Here is a 22,004-nt window from a genome sequence, read left to right as displayed (position 1 = left end):
AGTTAAACTTTCAAAATTAAATTGCTTGTCTCAAAATCACCTACCACTACTATACAACCCTAACGAGAAAATGCCGTTTGTTTGTACGCATCATATTTTTTGTTTTGTTTTGTTGGTTTGGGTTTTTGTAATTGGAGCGTTGTAGTTTCTTCCTCAGTGTATTTTCCCACAATATTTTTATTATATTAAAGTGCGATAATGAGCAAATAACCGGAGATAGTAATGCACGTAGCTCCGTGAGCTGGCAATGTCCACTGTTACTATTACTATTTCCTCGTGGGGAGGTAGCCTAGTGGTTAAAGCGTTCGCTCGTCGCGCCGAAGACCCGGGTTTGATTCCCCACATGGGTACAATGTGTGAGGCCCATTTTCTAGTGTCCCCCGCCGTGATATCGCTGAAATATTGCTAAACGCGGCGTAAAACGAAACTCACTATTTCCTGGTGGGGTAGCCGGATGGTCAAATCATCACGCCGAAGTCCCGAGTTCGACTCTGCACATTGGTACAACGTGTAAAGCCCATTTCTGGTGTATCCCGCCGTGATATTGCTGGAATATTGCTTACAATGGCGTAAAACTATCCACATTCACTCAATCACTTTAGCGTGGAATAACGGCTGACAATGATGAAACGCATTGTCAGGCTCGTAGCAAGCCACTGTTTTTGGTCACTTGAATATACATGTAAGTAATTTTGATAGCAACAAATTAACCCATTTAAATTTAAAAGGCGCCCCACTAAGATGGAAGATTCGGGAACCTGGGGCAGTCTAGACTTGCTTCGTTTAGGGTTTTAACACTGCAGGGATGGCAAGGCTGTGGGGAAATCAATGCGGTTCAGGGACTGTGATTGCCGGTGTTACGTTATATATTAACTTACTCACTCAGGGACTGTTAGACAGATTTAGCCTACTTGTTCAATCCTTGAAAATAACAGGGTATGCTATGGCAACAGAGGTATATTGTGCAGATTTTATCGCCGCATCGAACGACTTATCTTCTGCAGATGAGTACATGAAGCGTACGTAAATTCTGTAAAGACAGCTGCTTCGTCCTGGCGTGATATTGCTCGCAGTTACGTTCGTCAACATCCAGTGGAGAATCTATTCTAACAAATGTGACAATGACCTTGGCCTTGAAATGTGCACGGTCGTGCATATAGATCTTACTCTTGATTCTTTACAAAATTACATCTGTACATTTGTTATAGGATGTTAGGCAATCAAATGATGATTGGGTTTATAATGAGGTGTCATGCATCGTGAAGGTGTGTGATGCATAATGAGTGAGGTAGCATGTATCATGCGGTTTCATGCTTCGTTTTCTTTTATTCGGGCAGGTGTGTAGGATTAATTGTATCTTATATAAAGTTTAAAGAAAGTAATGTATATATAGAATATTAAGTATATCATGTTACTATTTGTAACCAATAAACTACGGTTTTAAACCATGAGGAGCCAATTAAGAGAGAATATAAATTTAAACATAAACTAAACAGCTCAGTTGCTGTGAACATATAGCAATCAGATCCTATACGCGGTCTGTGTAAAATAAAATTGAGATAAAAATAAAATTGGGATCATCATCAATTGTTAGGTTGATGTAGTACAGTAGTGGAAATTCTAAACGCTGAAAAATAGTTGTTGTGGCTTTCAATCGGCTCGAGCGTCGTCCACCTTATACAAAATCCCCACAACGGTGATTTCGCGCACCTGTCCATTATCCAAATGTTGCCCGCAACACTTACTTCCCTTTGAAGAGAGGGCGCAGTAAGAGAGAAGAACGGTAGCGTCAAAACTTCAGAAAGTTTTAGTTTGGACTAACATTCGATGCCAGCTGTGTCATGAATGTCGTCTGGGCTGACCGAATCACATAGATGTCAGAAGACAACGACACCACGTTGGCCATGTCGCAAATACCCGGTTTACCACCCCTGCCCCGGTGTTTTAGCGGCTTGTTGGGGTCGGACAGTTCTCAGTGGCGAGAGACGGAAAAGATGCACACTTTAAAAGCAAACCTGTTAGAGGAACTGGCACAGGAGTCTCTTTGTGAGGCGGACCAGGGGGAGAGTGGAGTACCATCTACGACAAACGTTGTGAACGGAGAGGTGGAGTCTCCTATCTCTACCCCTCACCCAACATCATCGTTTTCAAGACTCAACGCATCACTCACAACACTGAGGAGGGAAATGGTAGGTTGCATGTGTACCTCGTTATAACGCCTCGGGATCGGCACCATGTAATTGTATGAATCATGTGTTGATGGAGTCAGTGTTAACGATATAAACTTTCAAGGCGCTCTTTTTAAATATCTACTCATCAAATTTATCATAAATGTTCAATATTACTTGGGAAAATATTTTGTGAGCTCGTTTGTCGCGCGCGCGTGTGTGTGCGTGCGTTTGTAGAATCTTTTCTATGCATATGGTTCCAATTGAAATTTTAGACATTTCTCAGACTTAGAACCGAAGTCGGTGGTAAATAGTTGCGGTAATGTGTGTTATGATATAACAATGCCTGACTTAAACAAACCATTTCCAAACATTTCCAATGAATGCATAACATGATCAATCAAATAAAAACCATTTGTTTTCTTTTTCTGTTTGTGAATCCACAGTGGGTGTGTTGGATTTTACACTGCTTTTAGCAGTTTTCTGGTCACAATGGGGGACACAAGAAATGGGATTCGCACATTGTATGAAATTCATGTGGGAATCAAACCCAGGTGTTCAGCACGATGAATGAACACTTTAACTACTGGCTTTGAATCCATCGTAAAGCGTTTGCGTTCATGTCATATGTAGTGAAATATCCTACAGAGGTTGCTTAAAACCAGTGTTGGGTGACATTAACTCAATATTTCATCTACAGCAAGTTTTAAGTCTTGTCATGGCTGTTTAAAATACATTTTCATGGCCTATCAGGGGTTCATTTGTTTATAAAAGCCACTTGCCAGATAATGATGCTTTTATGCAGTTGTCCAGTGTATAACATTTTCATACTGCATACCCTTGTGGTTTCATTACTGACTTAATGCACTCAAGCATGGAAATTGTGATAATAAGATGCTCCATTTTGCATATTAATATTAAATATACTGGTGTACGTCTCTGTAGTAAGTTAAGTGATGGTTTTCACAATTTGCAGTATCTCATGCAGACTGAAGCAAATACATCTAAGTTTAGAAAATGTGGTACGTCACGATTTTCACAGTGGTAGGATAATGAAGGAAGTCTGAGGGCTCCTCTTTGTTATATATGTTTATTACTATGAACCTATTTCTGACAAAAAATATGTTCATTCAGAGACTAGTTGTTAGTCTGCACAATTTGGGACAGATACAAACCAGACGTCTTCAGAAACAGCTTTTAAACTTAAATGTCTATACATGGGTGTAATAACTTGATGGACATGGGAGGAAACATCTATAGAATATCTGCAAGAAAGTGTCAGAACCCATTGTGAAAGATTGGTACTTGTAAATAATTTCCTGAAACTTCAAATTTTCTCTGGAGCCCCATGCAAGGTTCAGCTGTCAACATCAGTAACTCTTGTCTGAGTGTTTTTCTTTTAGTGGAGGAAGTTACCGATGAGAATGATCACATCAAAGGAAAAAGTTTTGTGCCTCTGATAAATGACACAGTAAGAGATGCTCCATTGGGTACAAAGGACTGAGTTTGATGCTGTGGTTTGGCATGAATGCATCATTATTGGAACTTATCTTCGGTCATGTCCTTGAATATAAATGTCAAATATTTGATTAATCATGTCAGCAGATAATGACATATATTGTGTTAATTGACACATCAGACATCTCAGGACTAAAATGCAGAAGTTAAATTTTCACTACAGTGCTTAAAGTGTAATTTATGTGGACTGAAGTAAACTATTTTGTAGAAATTAATGAACCCAGTTACTGCAAAATACATTTTCATGGAACAGTGGCAAAGCAGTCAACTAAAATAATGCATGTAAAATTAACTGTTATACGAAATTGTATCAGAATTGTGCTTACTTCCTGGTCTTTATTGATGGAGGCTGTTTTTCATCATGTCAGTAACAGGGAAATTGTGACCAGATGGCCAGGCTTGTTGACGTGGCTGATTACGTGTATGTCTTCATAAACTGACAGTATGAATCGTTGCCTATGTATCTCAGTTACCTTGATCACTGCTCATGGTATCAGTCACTGGATTGTCTGGTCCTAACTTGATTATTTACAACTACCATCATCTAGGTGAAGTATTGCTGAGTGCAGCATTAAACAAACACACAAGCCTTGCTTATGGTATGATGTTTTTTTTTCACTTCCAACAGTTTTCTTGATGTAAGACGTTGTATACAGTGTTTTTATCACTCTGCCTGTGGATTATACTGCAGTGTAATATTTTTTACATCACTATTAAGCCAGTGTAATACTGCTAAACATGTGACGTCATGATGGTTCACAGTTCTGATGTCACAATGCCACTGCCACTGTCAAAGTTGTACTAGACCCCGATTAACTCACGGAAAGCTGAGAGTACTCAAAATGTAGGCAATTTTGCCACAGTTTCTATCAATTTATGTTTGAGAGTAATAAACAGAATACAAAACTCACTTTTGTGAAATGCCATTTTTAATAGACTCATGAAAGATTTAGAATCTAACTCCTCTAATAAACATTGGTATTGCATAGAAGTTCAATTAGTATCCTCTATATATATGCCTCTTGGGAGTGTTATTTTTGGATGAACTGCAAAGTTTGACTGTCAAACAACACTGATGCCTATCTCATATATGCTGACTGACATTGCCAGCAAGTGATACAAGTAGAAAATATTGTGCCCATGCATGAGGCGACCTCCATCAAACCCCTCTAATCCTAAATATGTAAAACCTGCCTTATTCATATAGTAATACTGTACTATATAATCTGTCACAGATTAACTTTAGCATTATGAAAGAATCGGGTGTCCTTTAACTTCTTCTGAAAATCGTATCTAAGCATGACACATATGGATTACCAACTCATGCGACTTAAACACGGTATGATATTTGTTTGTGCATTGTGGAAAGATTAAGTTGGTGGTGATTATGCTATTTGGGTGTGCCACACACTAAAACTAAGTACCAAGGATTATTCAGTGATAATCCTTTCGCCTGTACCATTATCGTAATGCTTTGATTCTTGCACAAACCTCATTAAAAATGATTAAGGTGTTGTGTCCAAGATCCGTGAGACAAGATCCGGTGTAGAACTGTTCTTCAGCAACCCATGCAACTAACGGGATCGAGTGGTCAGACATGCTGACTTCATTGACACATATCGTATCCCAATTTCATGGATTGATGCTCTTGCTGTTGATCACTGGATTGAGTGGCCCATAGTCAATTGTTTAGAGACCTCCACCACACAGTTTTAATATTGGGGAGTTAAACAGCAAACCAACCACATAAAGCAAACATGTGTCGTCAGTCTACATTGTCGCTTCTTGGTTTAGTTTTGTTCTTGTTTGAGTAGATGTAAATCTTGTTTGAGAACCATGCAGATTTGCTGAAGTAAGAGAAGTCTACCTGGTTCCTAGTATGATGACCGTACCAATGTGGCTAGTGATCGGAAGCTCCCTTTTCATATTGTTTCATTGTCAAATAGTAACAAGACAAGTTTTTCAATCAGTCTGTGATATATTGCTGCTTACTATATTGTACTTGATGTCAGTTTTTAAGTATGACTGTATGACATGTTCAAGTAACAACATGGCTGAAATACTACTACCATGACTGTATATCTTAACTCACCCAGGTTTAAGTAGGGATTGTTCGATGTGACCTTGGGATGTAGCAGAGTTAGACAGAAGACAGGTCAATACAATATGATCAGGTGATAATTGAAATTATTATTCATAAATTTGCTTGGTTTTTTTTTTTTTTATGGCATTTACCAATATCCCAGTTATATGGCAGAGATCTGTAAGTAATTAATCATAATGCTCATTTATGTCTGCACACATGAGCATGCTGAAAGTGCAAAAATTATGTTTGTTTTGATGGATTATTGAGACTGGTTAGATACATGGATTCAGTAATAATAGGATATTTTTATTCTTTTGGAGTTAATTTTAATGTATATTTTACAAATCTGTTGTAGGACTATATACTTATCAAAGCAAGTTTCAAACCATGTGGTGATTGTTTCTCAGTTCTGTAATTAATGTAAATCAGCTGTAGAATAATTCGTCACACCATGGCAGATGAACTTCAGAAATGCTGAAACTCCTGTTACCTCAACTATTTTTGAGTAGTATATGTTTGACAGGGACTAAGACACAGGCAGCTATCACTGAACTGATAATTGGATATGTTTCATCATAAGAGGAGGAGCATATAAATAGTCTTTTGATCCTTTGAATGCTAAGTATTAGCTGATAACACACAGCCAGAAGAATTATGAGGAAATATAACCCAATGATCTCCACTTCTGTATGGTTACATGTAAATGTCCAACTGCAAACAATGACCTGGGTTGACCATCAATTTTAGTCACTCTGTGATCACTTTGAAGTTTACCATCAGAGGTAATGGTCTTATAGTGAGGGAGTAGTTATTTTGAAGGGTGTGTCAGGCTGTACTGGTAGAGAAAGAGCCAGCTGAGGTATAAGCACATCTCTACCACAGTGAACAAGTTGTAGGAAGATAGTGTTAGGATGATAAGGCGTGTTGGGTTACTGGCAGCTCCACAGTGGCTCATCAACTTATCTCCTCAACACTAGTGATATTTATGTAAAGTTCACTAGAAGGAAAACTGGTTTAAATATTCTGTCATGGCAGTGGGGAAGATCCCTTGGGCAATGGGAATGATCAGTCTTATGTTCATTTCCCAAATCAGAAACTAAAACAGTCAAGTTTTTTAACCTGCCTGTGATATAAAACATTCCTTGACTTTTCCAGTCTGTATGCCATCTAATGCCTGCCCTAATTTTCATTTGGTCTCAGAATAATAAGAAACTTTGTTATCTCAGTTTTCCCAATTTCTGTGGAAACATATGCCCAGATGTGATAAAACAGAATAAAAGGAGTACTTGTACCCTTGCACTCTAATAACAATTCCAGGTACTTGATTTTTCTTCATTGATCTTTATCAAAGGAATGATTCTAAAGCAAAACAATTTGATTTACGTTGAAAATGAATTTGAAGACTCTTACCAAGTGATAATGACTCTGAAATAAGTGAAAAACATTTTTTCATTTCTATATAATTCTCTCCCACCTGCCTTCTGTTTGTTTTGGTTGGAAATGAGAAACAGAGGGAAAAATTGGAATGACCTACATAGACACACTAAGTGCCAGTTTCTTTAGCCGCCCATATATACTGTTCCTGAGGACAATCTTGAGAACAAACTTAGACTGAGCTATGTTCTTCAAAGCAGTCACAGCTGTACGACAGTCACAAGTCTGTGTTAGCCAGTCACAAGTCTGTGTTAGCGTACTGCTGTTATGATCATCAAAGCATAAGAATTGCTATGATGAAAAGACGCCTGTCCAGTAATCAGAATCTCCACTGCTGGTGCAATACATACACTTGTTCTGCCAAGTATCTTGAAAACACATATTTTCTTTTAAAGTAAATAGAACTGCGTAAGCAGATTCCTGTTAACACAGTTGTGTGGTTTATTCATGGCAATGCAGTTTCAAAAGATACTATCTGGGTGATGAAGGGCTGAAAAATATATTTACTTATCTCCTATTTGAAATGCGAGGGGAACCTGTCTGCTGAAAATTTCTTCAACCTCTGTTTTATGGTTGCTAAGATTATCTTAACAGACACCTGTGAAGGTTATCACCAGATGATTTTATAACCTGAAGGGTAATCTGTTGAAAACGTTTATCAATATCTGTAAAGTGGCATGGCAAAGGTTATTATGAAATAATCTGTTGACTCTGATACAGAGTGAGTCACTGACTCCAGGAGTTTCATATGTGCTGGAAATGCAGAGATGCCAACCCATATGATTTTATCATATTCGTTCAAAAAAAACCCAAAATAACGCAAAATATATAACAATAAGAGTGAGAGCTTTTAGTTTTACATTGCACACAGCAGTGTTCCAGCTATATGTCGATGGTCTGTAAGTAATCGAGAATAGACCAGATAATCAAGTGATCAATTGCATGAGCATCGATCTGTTCAATCGGGAACCAGTGATTAAATGACAACCCAGTCAGCAAGTCTGACCACCCAATCCCATTAGTCACCTCTTACGACCAGTCTCAGTACTTTACGTTACACTCCACTGCTGCGGCTAACAAAACCTAGTAGGAGGTCACATCAGGTAACCCTTGAGACTGACCAATCAGAACACAGCTTACCAAAACACGAAAGTGGACATTTGCACATACCTTTTGAACTTTTACCTAGGGAATATTTGTAACCAAGCAATCACAAATACTATTTTCCATACAATAGCTACCGGTTAATGTACATGGAGCACGCTACAATACTGTCAACAGTGAATAAACAGTTGCTGAAAATAGTGTTTTGTCAATATTCATGAATGTCAGCTTGCAGAAATATTATTAGCTAATGGTAACCAAGTCATCAGAAAGCCCTTGGCATATATATGTATACTGAAGTTAAATACCTGTGTACCTTTATATGCATAATTTCGTTTATTGTATTGATTATCAGTGTCAGTGACTAGCTTTTTTGTTAAGTCCCGCCAAACCCTAAACAGTAACTATTGTGTGATTGGTTATATCCGTTAGGACTTCTCACATTTGACTGGAGGGTCATGGGTCACTCAAAGATTACCTGACGCGACCTACTACTAGATTTTGTTAGACTCAGAATGGAGTGTAATGAAATGTACTGAGACTAAGTTTACTTAGATTGCTCTTACGACAAGCAAGGGTTACTGAAGATCAGTATTCTAACCCGGACCTTCACAGGTTACGATAGTGGGGAAAGTATACATATTTTCCAGTTTAGGAATTTTTTTTTAAATGAATTGAATTAAATAATCAAAGAGCATTCTTAGCATGCCCAATAAATTTCAACCACATTTTATTCAGTATCAAGCAAAATGTGGATACTTGCTAATGATTTAGGTGAGTACAATGTAAACAAAAGGTCATGGACTATATATTTATTTTATTTAATATGAAAATTCTTTGGTAAATTTGATACTGATTTTGGCCAAACAGTGCTAATTTTTGTGTCAGTTTTTGGCTAAAATACTAACTGGACAAAATTTCAGATTGGCATCTCAGGAAATCTGAAAAATTGACATAGTTTCATTCTAGAATTTTGTACAAAAATCATGGACCCAGCAGCTTGGTTCTGTTTATGTATGTGTGTTTCTCATCAGAGAAATTAAGATGCAAGATAAGTTGTGTTTTCCTTATGCTTCGTTTCAATTTGTCCCAAAATATTACATTTATTTCCCTTCCCTGTATAGACACTTTCATGTTCAAACAAGGATATCAACTCAACGTAACTCGGTCTGTGGTTTTTTCTTGCTAAAAATGATCCTGTTCTACTCTCAGCGGGGTAATGTACAGTATAACACTGTTGAGTGCAGGGGAATTGTAACATGTGAAACTGACAGCTCTGTTGGCAACAGGATGGGTGGCACATGCCAGTGAGTCACAATGGGTGTGTTAATGTGGGAAAATGTATAATTTGTGGAAAAGATATGAAAATGTGTTATGTGAGGGGACAAAAAAAAAATTTAATTCCAATCTCTCTTTGAATATTCTGTTTTCTCAATTGGTTTCAAAATAAAAGTCACGGTAAGAATGGAAAATAATATCATGATGATGATGGTGGTGGTGGTGGTGGTGGTGATGATGATGATGATGACGGCGATGATGACGACAATGATGACGACTGTGAATTTGATGAATACGAAGTTATAATTCAGAATATGAAATAAAGCTTCAATGCAAACCCTTTTCAAACATTGACTGAGTTATTTATAATCTTGAAACAGATTAACAGATTAAATTCTGGTTTTTCTCCAATATTCTGAAAGTAAGCAAGAAGGTACGCCTGGCTCGGACTGCTGTGTAGTGATCCTGTATAAATATCATTGGGTATTATTACTGCGAGCAAACGGGGATAATACCCATGAGGCTTGTCACCTATGCTGGTTCACCGCAAAACAAAACAGAGTCTTTTTGTTGTGGGAGTGAAAGATTAGTCTTCAATTACACCCTCTGGTGAAATGCTTCCCTTATCCCGGAGCTGCGCCCTCCAACTTCTGTACGCAGTTACTGATGCAAGTGGCCGGATACAAAGACATCTCTGTGATACAAATAGTCCGTCAGGGTTTTACTGGTAATAATGGCCTTTACAATGAATAATGAGCCATGTTTATTACAGTTTAAGACAATTTTCAATGCAGAATTGAGCTTAATGGGAATAGTGATTTTTGAGCGATAGGGTCTGATTGGGGCTATTTGTGGAAGGTTTTATTCCCATGTGGCAGGTGCGTGAATATTCATCTCTGTAGATGGGGTTGAGTTGCAGATTATGTTCCTGTGCAGTTGCCCTGCTGTTCTGCTGGTGTGCAGCTATTATGCAGAAAGACGTAATGGAGAAACTTTTTGTTCTAGGTTCACAATCATGAAAAGGTTTGGAGTCTTATGTCCCATTTGAAAAGCCTTGATGTTTAATGTCAACTTGAAAGCACTTGAAAATCATTCAACCAGCTTGAAAAGTCTGAAATTTGTACAGAATGATGTATGGCTGTGTAATAAACCTATTAGAATAGAGGAAGGACTGTATTTTATTGGTCATTGTGAAAACATATCTTGCTGGAACATTTGAGGTGTTAGTATCGCTCTATATCTTTTTAGAATGAAATAGACTTAAAGGCTAAAGACAAAGGAGGAATATGATGCTTGATTCTCTTTAAGAAGTCTTTAAGTTTAGTTTTCCATATCTTTCTGTAGACCTTCCTCATATAGCTTGAAGAGTTTCATGTTGACTTAGAAATCTAAAATATCAGGGCCCAGATTTTTTTAGCTCTCTTAGCTCTAAGATAGCTGTAAGTTAATGTTAATGTATAGCACTGACTGTTGCACAGTGGAAATTAAACAAACTTGTTATGATAAATTTTTACTTACCTTTTAATGAACTGAACATGAAATCTCCTTGTAACCAACTAAACGTGAAATTGCCTTCGTAACGAACTGAGAAATAAACTAATAAATTATGAACCTTAAACTGAATATGAAACTGTTGTCTATTTAGATACTGTCAAATTGCCAATGGGTAACTTTCTCCAACTATGTTTCTATTTCTAATATTTCTAATACTTGGGGAAAGCAACCCATCAACACCCTTTCACTCCCTGACTCTCAAAGTGTATTATATTTCTTAACCCTGTTAATGATGCGCAGTCAGTTGGACCTTGCCCCCAAAATCTCGTGCAGCATGAAAAGCCATGACCTGACCGCGAAGCAGATGCGTTTATGCTACCAAACCGAAAACATCTGAGAACATAACAAACTCTTCTGAACACTGACATCTAGCTTAGCACTGAGAGAGCTTAAAAAGTCTGCACAGACTTTGCAGTAATTTACAGCATTTTACAGTAGATAAGCCAAACTTTGAGAAGTAAAAATTGCAGGCTGTTAGATAGTCTAACAGTAGAATTAACTTGCATAATTCAGTATGGATATGTTGGCACGCTATCTGATGACTGATCACAAAGGAAATATGAGTGATGGTTGATGGTTCTGCTGTGATCAACCATGATATGCAATATGTGATCCTTATTTGCACACAGCCTGTCATTGCAAAGCTTGCTGAGTGACTATTAACTCACTGAGTCACTAGAGAGTTATAAAAGTAACACAAAGACTTTACGCATGGATAGCTGTATAGATTTAATTATCGATACAAATCCATATTTGTGATTGTACAACTGAAATGCCAGTATTAGTCATATTGTACCTGTCCCATGGTGTGACATATGTCTCTTGGCAGTTAGTGACAGCAGTCGTCATAGCCGACAGTCACATGGCATCTGCAGGCTTAATTATCATATCTATTTTTGCTATAGCTGTGGGAACTGTCATGCCATATTGGATCAAAATCATGCATTTATCCTTTAATTCTGTTTCAAGACGCATGTGTCTCTATACGTTTTTTGACTCTGACAAACATGTACAAGAAAGGATCATATTATCATGTTAATGCACTGATACATATATACATTTAAATTTTTAAAAATGTACTGTATGTCGTGAAAGAAACATGCTATTGAATAAATTTCGTATTATATATTCAGAAATGTACCCACTCAAAAGTCTAGAAACTATATTGAACTTTGCAGTACTGAGCTGCACCTGTGCAAGTAACAAAGCACTAAATCAAGTCTTGTATAGTCAGAAGTAGTTTCCAAGTTGTAAATGTAAAGTTAACCAATAGGTCTCTATACATGCATTTTAACGCTGGCAAATATATAGAAAAGGGTTATATTAATCTGATGGTACATGTATCCATGTATGAAAATGTACAATAGGCTGATATTCTAGATTTGTAGTTCGGATTATTTTCCAAGTAGTAAATGTAAAGTTCACCAGTATTGAAAAACATTTGACTCTGGTCCACCTGTTCATGGTCATCAATGAAGACCAGAGAGATATCGGACACAACTGATTTTCTCTTTGTTATGAAAATGATTATGTGTGAGGAAAAGTGTATTTGAATGGTAAAATTTGGCTTTGCAGAAATATTGTATACATTTAATGTGTTTGTAATTATGTGACTAGACAGTATAGGTAGATTGACTTGTTTGTTGTTTAACACTACATTTAGACATATCCCAACTGTATATCATTGTCAGTGCACCAAGCCATTGACAAAGTGGGCAGATGTAACACATTATATTCATGGTTACACTATCTCAGTAACATACAGGTTGAGTTAAGTCCCATCTAGGATTCGAACCCCACGCCCTCAGAGTCAAGAACCTAATTACCAGGAGCCTGTTTCACAAAACTCTCGCAAGCCTAAGATCTCGTAACTTTTCTCGTAGCATTTGTACCTCCTGTACTGAGACATAGGAAGCAGGAATGCTACAAGAAAAGTTACGAGATCTTAGGCTTACGAGAGGTTTGTGAAAAGGCCCCAGGACACAAAGTCAGCGATCTAACCCACTTAGCCAGTGAACATGCATTAACCAAGTGAGTGAGCCTAACCACCCCATTACATTAGCTGCCAGTGTCACTGGAGACATTGACTGTCAAGGGGTTGTGAAAATATAAGTCCTCTCAGAGTTGGATGGACCACAAAACGTCATGAATAGTCTGCTCAAAAGAAGTTAAGGAACAACCATGACAGATTAACTATAGTAATATGAAAAAGTCAGGTTTTCTTTAACGTATTTTGAGTAGTATAAGTAAGAAACATGAAAAAAGTCAAATTACGTGTTGGCTGTTGTCGTTCTAGAAATTCATGTCAGTCTGATAAAATAAAATATACTAGCTATTTTGCTTCTATTCAAATTAGCATACTGATTTTTGTTACAGTGACGCTTCTAATTTACCTAAACCGTACAGCAGGTATATGCATGGTATAAACACCTAAACAGTTCAGCCAGACCACAGGACTGGTAGTTGTAAAACCTGCTAGCCCTGACTAAAAGTTAACTGCCCACAAAATATCCTAATGTACATGCCTAAATTTTAACCCAACCGTTAAGCAGAGGAACTTGAGAATCTGGCAGTCTGTGTGGAGAAAAACCTGTCCTGGCTGGTCAGGCAGGAAGGTATTTTGAACTCTGAAATATGTCAGTGTTTTCCAATAGAAAGGCACTAAAACAGACTTGTTTGTTGCTTGTTATCAAACTTACAAATAAAGAAACTGATTGCTGGAAAAAACTGCATCATTTCTAATTGTCATTACACAAGTTTTCGCCTTCCTTCGACACAAAGACGCTGTTTTATTCACATTGCTTTGTGGGTCATGTTGACTGTGTGGGTGTAACGATGTTATTGTTACAAAAGGTTGCAAAAAACCAAGACAGTACAAGCTTGGCAACTGTCATAACACTTGCATCAACTTATGTAAACAATCTCATCACTTTTCACCACAAACTTGGCAAGAAGCAGTGTATATGCGGCTGATCTCATCGTGTCTGCCAAAGTCTGTCTCACTTCATTAATGCATGCAAGTAAGGGACAATCACAACTTTGCGTTCTTTTTATGATTTATATTATTATTTTTTTACCCACATGAATGATTGAAATGATACTAACAGGGAAAATATAGTTATGAAAATAATATTTTTGAGTGAGTAAGTTAAAAATTAAAGTGACATGGGCAGTATTTCAGCTATATTATAGGTATAATTATAATCATCTTGTTTTGCTGACGCATGCATACCTATGATGGCTGTCATACATGAAACCCATCTGAGACACAACGTGTATCCTGAAATGATAGACTCATGAACTTATGAATAAAAGAAGTATACACCCATGTTTGAAGGTTGCTACTAGATGAAATTGTTACTCGATGGTTATGTATTTGATAAGGATATCATAGTTGTGTTTTCAACTTTAATAGTTTGCAGCGTTTCAGAAACTGTTTTCAGTCTTGCAGTGTTTTGATAACATTTGTAATTTTTGAGTGCATTCAATTTTCAAGTCTTTCTTTCCCAGCAGTTTACCTTAGTTGTAGTCTGTCGTACAGACCCTGAAGTATAAATATCCAAGAAAGCCCACGCAAGTCTAGAAAATGTGTCAAGTCTAGATTTCCACAGCTTCACAAGTCTCAGGGCTCCATTTCATTATATTATTTTTTTTCACTATGGACGTTTTTTCAGTAAAATATGTTCATTTCAGAGACTAGCTGTTAGTCTACCTTAGATGCATCCTGATGTGCAAAACCTGAGTGGTTTGCCGGGGATCGTTGCATATTGGGTTAAGTACAACGGGGCTATGGATTTCCGCTTGTGTTGTGATAACATAGTTATCAGTTATTCTTTTTTCCGAGTTCAGCATTATTGTCAGTGGTAACAGATGGATGTACAATATTAGTCTAAACATGTGCTTTTGTCATTTTCATAACTATATTGCATATTTTGTAGCAGGCAGCCTGACATTTTACTGTACGTTTATGTTTATGTTTCAGTGTGTGTATTACAGACTGTCAAGTCCTGTTTATCAGTTCTATGGAAAACATTCATTAATGATCATCAGGTTGATGCTACGTCTGTGATGTTTGTGTGAGATATATAAGTGGAATTGGAAGCGATAGTTTGTGATGTATTAGATCATTCATTATTGTTAGGGACCATGGGGTAGCCACTTTGGTACAGTGTCTGCTTATCACTCCTAACACCCTGGTTCAATTCCTCACGTGTGCAATTTTTGAAGCCCATATCTGGTGTTCCCCACCATTGTATTGTTGGAATATTGCTAAAAGCAACTTATAACTAAACTCACTAACTCATCATTAGTGTTGAGTAGCATGTTTAAGAGCGATACTAGCACCCAGATGTTAACTAGGTACCATGTGTTAACAAGGCATCATGTGTTAACTAGGTACCATGTGTTAACAAGGCACCATGTGTTAACTAGGTACCATGTGTTAACAAGGCACCATGTGTTAACTAGGTACCATGTGTTAACAAGGTACCATGTGTTAACAAGGCACCATGTGTTAAGTAGGTACCATGTGTTAACAAGGCACCATGTGTTAAGTAGGTACCATGTGTTAACAAGGCACCATGTGTTAACTAGGCGCTTTATGGTGGGTTTCAATATGAGTATGTCACAGGTAGTTAGTTGGCTTGCTTTGAAATAGTTATCCATCTACAGGTATCAGTCTAGAGATTTGTCTTGTCTCCTGGCTGAAGAACTCACTCAACATTGCATGTCCAGTGTGTTCAGTTTATTCAATCTAAAAACCTTGCCAGTAGTATTGAATGTCAGAGCCTCCAGTAATCTGTCTACTGCATATGCTAGCAGAATCAAGTTGAAGTTCCCATGGTTTTGTTGCAGACCTTCCTCTAAATAAACAACTTCATTGTATGAAAATGCTATCTTATTTGTAGACAGTTCTTGTTGTATTAAATTAAATAAGCAGAAACAGTTAAGTACCGGTTCGTCAGAGATCTATGTTCATAGTCTGATGTTAGTTATGTGTGAAGTTCATTTCTAGTGTCTCCCACTGTTATATTGCTGGAATGTTGCTTAAAGCGAGGTGGAAAACAGACTCACTCACTCACTCTGATATTAGTTCTAGTAGTCCCAATTTCATTTTTATATAATGCCGAGAGAGACAGCAGCAGCTGGACATGTCACTATTGTGTCAGTTGTATAACCATGGTTACAGTTCTGTTGTGTTTCAGGTGGACCTCCGGCAGCTGGACATGTCACTGTTGTGTCAGTTGTGGTCACTACACGAAGCCATCCAGGAGTACAAGGCGGTCATGCAGGACCGGTACTCCGAGACAAACTCTGAGTGTTCCTTTGGGACCGGGATGTCCAGCAGAGTAGGCTCCTTCTCCAGCCTCAACGATGACAGCGACTGGAATGACCAAGACTATCACATGCAGCCTGAACCAGACTACCATCTGGCAAACTCCATACACAGCAGCACTTCCAGCCTTCTCCAGCAGATCAACCAGCTGAAGGAGAGAGTTGATGCAGAGTTCTGAATCTGATGCTGGCAAGCATGTGATGACTTTACCATCACACATACACATGGTATTTGTGTGCTTCTTCTCTATCTGGGTGTGATTTAGTGCTTTGTTAGGCCAGCAGTGGTAAGTGTTCGAGGACTTCCAAGATATTTGTGGATATCAGGATTTCAAGCCCCCATGCAGCTTTGTTTGGCCTCAGGAGATTTGCATGAGCCGAAATTTCTGTGGCTACCAATTCATATGTCTTGGCTATGCTACTATGCAAAATGTACATATGAATGTTTTCTAGGATTCCTGTTTGTTCACATTCTTCTTTGTGTTGCTGTTTGTTTCCAGTTTGCCAAGGACTGGTTCTATCATTTTACAGAGAGGAAAAGAATAAAGGGAAAATTGTACTGTTCAAAGGAGGCTAAGGAACACCCACCATGACTACAGTTCGTTTGTGATGGTTTGCAGATTAATCATGGTCAGGTGAAAAACAAATGGATGCTCCTTAACTTATTTTGAGAAGTATATATTGCTGTTGGGCACATGGGGAAGGACTCTTATTGTCCCGAACCAAAATACAAAGATACCAGTGTTGTATTTCTGGTTATGTTAGGTGTGATAATCATGTACTGGACAAATGCTGTCGACATTTAGTTATATATTTGACAGTGTCAACAAGTGCTGAAATTGCAAGTTCAGTTTACTAGTTTGAGACAAGGCCCTATGTTGGCATGTTGGCAACTTGTTGGATGACTATTAGATTAGCTACCTCAATACTTACTGTTATCTCAGTTAAAGGTGAATCTATTTATCACATTTTACACATGCTGTTGATAACTTCTATATTGGATATGTAGATAACTTATATATCGGATCTGTAGGTAACAAGACTGTATGACTTAAGTTTATGGACAACCTTATGCCTTGTAATGGCTGTAAAAGTGTGAGAATTTCTGATATTCATTGTATCTACAATTTCAGTGAACTTGAATTAAGTGTTTAGAATGTGAAGAAATAGGCCAGACCTTTGGAGCTATAGCCATTTGTCAATATAAAGTGATATAATCAGCCATATTGACTTTATGTGCAAGGTTAGGTAATCAATAAGATTCTTCAATTTGAAAAGCTACCAGTGTAATCAATACTGTTTCATGCTTTTCATAAAACCGTTATCTGTATTATTATCTAATTTCAGGATAATTGGGTTTCTTAATATTCATGATAATGGGTTTTTTTATGTTTGGCGTAGTGTCCTCTCATTATCATATGATCACTGGAACATATAAAATGTTGACCTTCTACTGTACTAAAGCATGAAATTGGACAAAACATTTACCATAAAGGTATTCTGCACAAAAGAATTTAAGGAAAACCTGATTGTTTTATATGACAAACATACAACAGTATTATGAAAAGGGAAGTTCTTTAACTTCTTTTGAGTAGTATGTGTTCAACGTGGTTACTTCTGGTGAGGAAAGATTGATTTCTCCAGAACTACAGCAAGTCATGTTATTAGAAATCTTGAAATAGAAAGTTCACATAGAATAAGTGTATATGGATGACAACGTCTTTAATACTGGAACACAGTATTAGTGTTCCAGTATTAAAGACGTTGTCATCCATATACACTTATTCTATTTACTTCCAACTTCTAAAATATGCCTCTCAAGCAAGAAAGTTCACATGATGTGATCTCTGCTCTGATGACAGGTATTATTGTTTTCATATGTCAAGAGATACATGATAGATGTGTTATTGTGAAACAAAGTTAAATTTGGTCTGGCCTAATGTTGAATATGCACCACAATTACAAGGAGACAGTGCTCAAAAATGACCAATTTTTATATGAATTTAGAAGTTTATTTTTTTTTTTTTATTGAGAGTAATTATTACAGGTGGTATACATCTTTTTTGTGTGTGTTTTGATATATTCTGATTGGGAATAGGGAATGCATATCAAACAAATGGTCAGCGGAACAATCCTCCCTTCATGATTTAGGTTTTGTGGATGGGTTAGTGTTTTTTGTTAACAAAGTGATGTGTTATAACAAGAAATTGTCTTTACGTCGTCCATATCCTTTAATGCGTCGTATTGTATTTGTGCCAGCTGAGATTATATTGTTTTATTTTTTTACGTTTTGTTAACAGATATGAGATTTCTAGTATGTATTACAATTTCATATATTCCCAAGACATTTATAGTGGGAGATTTCCATCTTGAGTTCATATCTAGTTAACATGCTCAAGTGTGTCTCATCAAACATATCCTCAGTCTACCTAGCTACCATTTCATATTCTTTGAGAGTCATGAAGTAAGCATTCATGTTTATGTCTCTTATTTAAAAATGTGACAAACAGCCAGAGTAACGTTTCTTTTTCTGTTCAGCATATATGTTGTAGCGAGGTGTGACAGATGAATGTGAGAAAAATAACACTTTGATAAACAGTAACTGGTTTTGCTACTGTAATTGAAAAATTTCCCAGGCCTCTCAAGAATATCGAATGGTTGGTCACCATTGTATGAGGAGTAAGAAGGTTATCTCAATAGGTACGAATTATAATTATTGTTTAGCATACGCTTAATCTGATAATCTCCTCACATTTGCATGCATTTTATATTTTTTTTAATATGACTATGACTTGTAACCATTGAAACATGCATTTAGCATTTACTGATCATCACATAATCTGGACATGTACTTGCAGCATTAAAATGTAATATTTAATCAAAGCATACAATGTATCACAGTTTACATATATCTGAGTATGCCAGCAAAGTTTCCGAAGTATGATTGTGATGATTTGCCAAAGGAGAAAAGTTATGTGTAAGATCTACTCTATTCTGTTTGTCCAAGGCTAATCAAAACTTCTTAGGGACTAGTAAAAGGTTTTGTTTATTCCATCTGCCATACTCTTAAGGTGTGACAATTTAAGAAACAATGTGAACCATATAAAGACAAGGGGCGGTGGGGTAGCCTAGTGGTTAAAGCGTTCGCTTGTCACGCCAAAGACCCGAGTTCAATTCCTCACATGGGTATAATGTGAGGCCCATTTTCTTGTGTCCCCCTCCGTGATATCGCTGGAATATTGCTAAAAGCGGCATAAAACCAAACTCACTCACTCACACATAAACACAAGCTAATATGTTCGTGTATGAAAGACTTGGTCTCTTCACTAGGAATAAGGTTGCACAGCAGAGAGTATACAACCAGTCTTCTTATATGAAAGCGAAGCATACGCGAAGACTGGTCAGTTGCTACCCAACCCAATTTGCTTTACAGTTTGACTGTGCAGTAATGAACAACAACGGTTCATAGTATCCCAAGATAAGTCATATTGACTTCTACTTATAAACATTTTGCTAAGATATAAGAATGTTCATGAGGCTTTGCTTTTTTAAATCCTATGCATCAAGTGATATGATACTCAAATTTTAAATGAAACAGAAATATTCGTCAGATTTCTCATGTGATCACAGACACAGATCATCCTCACCAGCTGACATAGGTTGAAAGTTTGTGTCAAACTTTTTTTAATGCAGTGTAGTATTACTGATCAGCATGTTTAGCAAGAGTCTGCAGAGGACTGTTTACCCAACTTTAGCAAGAATTTTGATGTGGTTGTTGAGCTGGACATGTGTGCCTGCCTGTGTCTAGTCATGAAGTCCAGGGTGTTACCATGGTAGAGCTATGACATCCCACAATCCCTAGGTAAGTGTGTGGCATGATGCCAGCTACGCCATGTCAGTAGGCTAACAGGAGACCTGGTGAGCAAAATGGAATTTAATGAAGGCAGGACTGACTCATATTTATTTCAACTTATTTTTTTCCATATGCTTCTTGAAAAGTGTAAGTACCTACATGAAACAAGTGATTACACAGAAACTCTCCAGAAGTAATTTTATGTATGTATTGTCACTTGTATTGAAGCGTCACTTTGACAGCATAAAGAAATGTTAAATGTATTTTCATTGACACTTAAAACTTTTTTTTTTTTATTCTTTTTATTCATTCATTCATTCAACTCAGTAGACAGATACACAAATAAATGATGCAACAGCACAAGTACACAATAAGACAAAAGTTAAAACTTGCTACTTGAATATAAAGAGGATACTTTTTTCTGTTGGTTGATGAAGGTTGATGAAGGTTGTGAAACGTTTTCATTGTTATTCTTTGTTGTGTATAAATGCTATACAGTATATCTAACTGATGTTTGGTCCTAAAGTTTCTGTATTCTGACAGGAGAAGTAGGTGACTATAAGTGAAACAGAGAGAAAAGACGGGTGAAGGAAACATGTTATGACATGATGTTAATGGGTTCAGATTCTATGGAATGGTCCCGTCCAGTATAATTGTGCATTATGTGTTTTATGGTTTTGAATAAGGACCTCACAAGACTGTACACAATTGTCTTGCCTTGAAGAAAACGTTTTTGAATGTGTTAGGAAACATGCTCATATTTTTTACGTTTTTATGTCACCAATTGTCAGCATTGATCGTGTAAAGTTTCATCAGACATAATATGTAAAGACAACAATTGGCAGTTTCGAAAACTACCTTTAAAAAAAGTAAGAGACATTGGATTTACAAGGTTGATAAAATTCAAATGATGAGCCAAAGAGGGAACAGATGATGAATTGAGATTATGGGAAAATGTGACAATTCATTCCATTCCTGTTGAAATATTTAATCTGTATGGATATACATTACTTTTTCTCACATGCATTGGCATTGACAAGTGGTAGGCTCACAAAATGGAATATCCCCTACCTTTTTTGAATGGTATATTATCAAGGCCTTCGTTTGATAAACATGAAAAAAATACTTATGACAGAAGCAGTCAGTGTCTCTTGCTGGATGTGAGTTAGGCATTGTTCCCTGAGGTCGCCATTGACACTACAGATTATTTTGTGTTGACAGACACGTACCACGCCTCTCATGCATACATACATACATCACAGGTGTAGTGGACTGCTTCAGTCTGTATTGTGTGGAGGGGGAATTATTCAGGTTTTGACCCGCTTGTGTGGGCTGGTGGTAGGGTTACTATTCCTCATGGTGGACATAGAGCATGTTGATATAGAATGTGTTGCCATTGTTGTGAGGAAGTGAATTAAGTGAGATGGGTGTGGGGTATTTCGTACAGTTTACAGGTCTTCAGGCATTATAAGTTGAATTATTTATTAAAATGATAATATCTAAACTTGACACCTACTATAATTCAGTGAAGGATTTAAAGCCATGTATTTCTTTCATTTTGTTTTATATTTCACTTACACATATTTTAGTGATAACATTTCTCATGTTCCTACTACAGGTTAAACATGGACAAAACCAGTACTTTAATACATGAATGAATTAATGAATGAATGAA

The 22,004-nt window shown here is 37.1% G+C and overlaps 1 protein-coding gene across 1 annotated transcript; it reads left to right on the top strand.

Moving 5' to 3' along the window:
• Window positions 1–1,754: 1,754 nt before the first annotated feature.
• Window positions 1,755–18,043, top strand: LOC137294621 (leucine repeat adapter protein 25-like). Its single transcript, XM_067825678.1, has 2 exons — window positions 1,755–2,189; window positions 16,347–18,043. The coding sequence occupies exons 1-2, from the start codon at window positions 1,875–1,877 to the stop codon at window positions 16,653–16,655; spliced, it is 624 nt and encodes a 207-aa protein (XP_067681779.1). The 5' UTR covers window positions 1,755–1,874; the 3' UTR covers window positions 16,656–18,043.
• Window positions 18,044–22,004: the final 3,961 nt, after the last annotated feature.

The sequence above is a fragment of the Haliotis asinina genome, chromosome 8 (assembly GCF_037392515.1).
Source record: "Haliotis asinina isolate JCU_RB_2024 chromosome 8, JCU_Hal_asi_v2, whole genome shotgun sequence".
Lineage (NCBI taxonomy): Eukaryota > Metazoa > Mollusca > Gastropoda > Lepetellida > Haliotidae > Haliotis > Haliotis asinina.
The sequence above is the reverse complement of the archived record's forward strand: the minus strand, read 5'-3'. Positions and strand labels throughout refer to the sequence as shown.